At 36.5% G+C, this 3,539-nt stretch overlaps 2 protein-coding genes across 6 annotated transcripts in view; one reads left to right on the top strand and one right to left on the bottom strand.

Annotated features, from left to right (window-relative positions):
* The window catches only part of enoph1 (enolase-phosphatase 1), a 9,825-nt gene extending 8,559 nt beyond the window's left edge, over nucleotides 1-1,266 (bottom strand). Inside the window, exons 1-3 of the mRNA XM_015401377.1 lie at nucleotides 733-1,266; nucleotides 197-298; nucleotides 31-34 (exon numbers count right to left, since the gene is read on the bottom strand). Coding sequence (XP_015256863.1) covers nucleotides 31-34; nucleotides 197-298; nucleotides 733-816 — 190 coding nt within the window. The 5' untranslated portion in view covers nucleotides 817-1,266. The remainder of the gene's footprint in view (nucleotides 1-30; nucleotides 35-196; nucleotides 299-732) is intronic.
* A 1,515-nt stretch (nucleotides 1,267-2,781) lies between these two features.
* Nucleotides 2,782-3,539, top strand: part of hnrnpd (heterogeneous nuclear ribonucleoprotein D) — an 11,502-nt gene continuing 10,744 nt past the window's right edge. For all 5 annotated transcript variants that reach the window (XR_001482115.1, XM_015401382.1, XM_015401383.1 and 2 more), the window contains exon 1: nucleotides 2,782-3,259. Coding sequence is in view for 4 of the 5 variants with exons in the window: in XM_015401382.1 (XP_015256868.1) it covers nucleotides 3,093-3,259 (167 nt within the window). In the remaining variant the exon portion in view is untranslated. The remainder of the gene's footprint in view (nucleotides 3,260-3,539) is intronic.

Raw genomic sequence — 3,539 nt, forward strand, 5'->3', positions numbered from 1 at the left:
TTTAGGTGTTCGGGCTGACGTATAACTAACTGGCCTGCATAAGATAACAGAAAAAAACAACAACACAGGTTTTAAGACAGGATTTCCTTTTTTTTAATAGAAATTTTCTAAATTTTGGGACAATATCATCTGATAAAGAGTACAGCTCGGCCCTGCTGTAATTATGATTTCCCTACAACTTTCATACATCCCCCACCTGCTTTTTAAGCAGATGAACATCTTGTTTGCATTCATCTTCCTCCCAGTGCTTCGATAGATGATCCTCAAGATGCTCTACGATGTAAGGGAACAGTATGTCCTGAAATAGAGAAGGTAGAACAAAGTTTATCGTCTGCATTACCATGAGGAAATGTTGACATATACTAGATGTTCTAATGGAATGATGCGTTCAGGGCACAGTGCTCTCAGTAGCTCTCAATAAAATACAAAAATATGATAATTCTCATGTTAACAGAAGTGACTTGCCAAAATAAAAAAAGGAAAATCTCTCAAAGGGGCTTGGCTCATGACGTCACCTTTATCACGACAAGAAAGCGCCTATTTACGACACTTTTAGTAGACCTTTGAAACCAAGACAATTTATTGACTGATCACTAAACAATAAAAAAGGGAAGATTATCACTTGTTATTGATATATTTGTTGGAAAAAAATAGTTTCAGAGTAAAGAATATACAAGAACTGTTCGCACACCTTTTCTGGACATATTCTCATTTATAACACATTAAACTTGCCTTAACAAACGTGATTGGCGTGGTGGTTCCCTCGATGTCCAGTAAAAGTGCAGTTGTGCAGGCAGGAATAGAAACAGTGGCCATTTCCTTTGTGTTTGTCCCGTAGGTCTACCGCTGGAGGCGGTTACCTGATGTTAGCTTAGCTTAGCTAGCACTAGCAGCAGCGGTTTCTTCCAGCCTAGTAACCCGCCCTCCCTGCTTCTCCAGACCGAATAGGTGAAACACGATGGAGTTTAGCGAGAATGCAAAGCAGATGATGTGTTTCTAACTGACTAACCATGCCAATACCCCGCAATTAGCTACCACACGAAGCTGTGATCGGTTCACATGTTCTGCTAACTTCAGCATCCAAACCACCAGGTGGCGACATTGTCTTCATTGTAACACAGTCTTAGGGCGCAGGACGTCAACACAGACGTCATGTTGTGAGAGGTAAAAAAGAAATAATAACTTTGATCCATTTAATTTTTGCTCTAAGACAAACATCGCCGTTTCTTTGGATGCGTCCGAACGTCCGCTTAATCCCCCAATCACCACAGAGATCAAGCAATATATTATAGTAATCTTCTTCTTCATTGTGAGATTGGCGGATTGCAAACAGTTTATAGGTGCATAGCGCCACCTACTGTACATCAGTGTGTAGCTCTATAGCTCCACATACTATATTCTATTTTATATTTTTGTGTTATGTAAACAAAAACAAAACAACAATGCTTTATTAATAACCAAATTTCCCTCCCTATATCCATCTATCCCTACAATTTCTTTAATACTCGATTCTCTCCCTTTTTCCAGTATTACTTCCCTCATCCTCTCTCTTTCAGTTGCATATTTAATGGAATTTATCAGAACAAGATCCACATTTTCTTCTCTTTCACAACCCTTACACGTATCGTTATTTCTCTTCCTTAGTACAAACAAAAACGTATTCAAGTAGATATGTCCAGTTCTTAATCTAGTATAAATTATCTCTTCCCTTCTGCTTTTTTCTCCATAATTTTTTAACAAATACAGATTTTTGAACCATATATAACCTTCTTCCTTTCTCATCTTCATCCCACTTATTTTTTTATTTATTTATTTTGGCCATAATTCTGTTTCTTTCTTTTTATTTATTGATTTACCTTCCCCTTTCCCAAATGGAATCTGATCTTTATTCTGCTTCCCTAAAGAATAATAATAATCTTCTTTATGGGATTTTTTGGTTGTTGGCACGCAACGAAATGGCGCATTACCGCCACCAACCGGTAAGGAGTGTCGCTACTACTTATACTGAACAAAACAAAACCAGCAAAGCCAAAATAATATTAAAATACTCTCAATTACATTGATTAATCTAATATAATGAAAAACAATTACATAGCAGTTATCTATTGAGTTCTTTCTAAGGATTTATATTAATCAAAGTGTATTCTTTCCTTTTTAAGATTTTCTTTCTCCCCTTTTTCTTTCAAAATGCTAACCCTCTAAGACACAGCCACTCCTCATTTGCATAATGAGCCAGAAATGTCAAAACGACAGGCAGAAATAAATAAAATTGAAGAAATAAATAGGGTAAAAACAATGCAAGAATAAAACAGACAATAATGTTATAAAATGCACATAAAGAAATACTTTAAAAAAATAAGTAACCAATTAATGAAGTTGAAGATTATAACAGACAATACATAAATAAGGTAATTATTACAAAGGTGAATAAGGAAGCTAATTAAAAGAGATATATACTTTTATTTATTACTGTATAATTCAATTACTTCCTACATTTATTTGTTTATTGTATATTTGGGAGTAATTAATTGTCCCTTAACCCAAACACTGCTCCCTGGGTGCCGCACAATGGCAGCCCACTGTTTCCCAAGTTGATGGGTTAAATGCAGAGAAGTAATTTTTCCTCTGGGAGTATCTATCCCCATTTTGGAAATGAGGAATTTTCTATTTTATTCTATTCACTTGTTTTTCTAACGGTTTTAGTTGATGTTGACATTCCGCGACGATAGATGGCGCCCTTCACTACTTCTGTTTGTTTATCAATGTTCAAAGTAAATGCAGAAGAAGAACGACTGACTGCGATGAAAACAAAACGACGATCTAATATTAAGCATCACATTTCTAGCAATATTGTTCCTTATTTTTCGAAAAGTATCCCGAGTAGTGTAGACTAGTTTTAGATTAAGTTTTTTTCACGCCAAGCTTTGAGTTTAATAGAGAAAAGCTTTTTTCCTTTAAGCACATTTAGTAATAAATTACCCTAACTAGCCTCTAGCGGTCAGCTGTTAGCTTAGCTTCTGCTCCAATCTGACTGTTTCGTGTCTGTTTGTGGGTTAGCTGTCGTTAGAACCAGTTCAGTTTAAAGGTGAGACATGTCGGAAGATTATGAATTCAGCGAAGATCCGAGCATGATGAGGATGGAGGAAGATGGGGACGCCAACTGTGACGATCCCATGTCAGCCTCTGGAGACTGTGGCCTGATGGGAGGAGAGGCCGACGGGTCGAAGATCGATGCCAGTAAAAATGAGGAGGATGAAGGGTAAGATCACCATGGCTGGACTCCTTTTTCAAGGTTTATACTGTCTGACAACTACGGAAGAGGATTAGGGCCACTGAAAAAAATAAAGTAACTGATTTTTAAGTTTTATTTCAGTTTAATATGGTTAAAAATGCAGAATTCTGACTTTTATCACAGAATTCGGAGTTGTATTCTCAGAATCCTGACTTTAATCTCAGAATTGTGACTTTTTTTTCTCAGAATTCTGACTTTTTTCCCCTCAATATTCTGACTTTAATCTCAGAATTCTGACTTTAATCTC

The sequence above is a fragment of the Cyprinodon variegatus genome, unplaced genomic scaffold (assembly GCF_000732505.1).
Source record: "Cyprinodon variegatus isolate N-32 unplaced genomic scaffold, C_variegatus-1.0 Scaffold1214, whole genome shotgun sequence".
NCBI classification, from domain to species: Eukaryota; Metazoa; Chordata; class Actinopteri; order Cyprinodontiformes; family Cyprinodontidae; genus Cyprinodon; species Cyprinodon variegatus.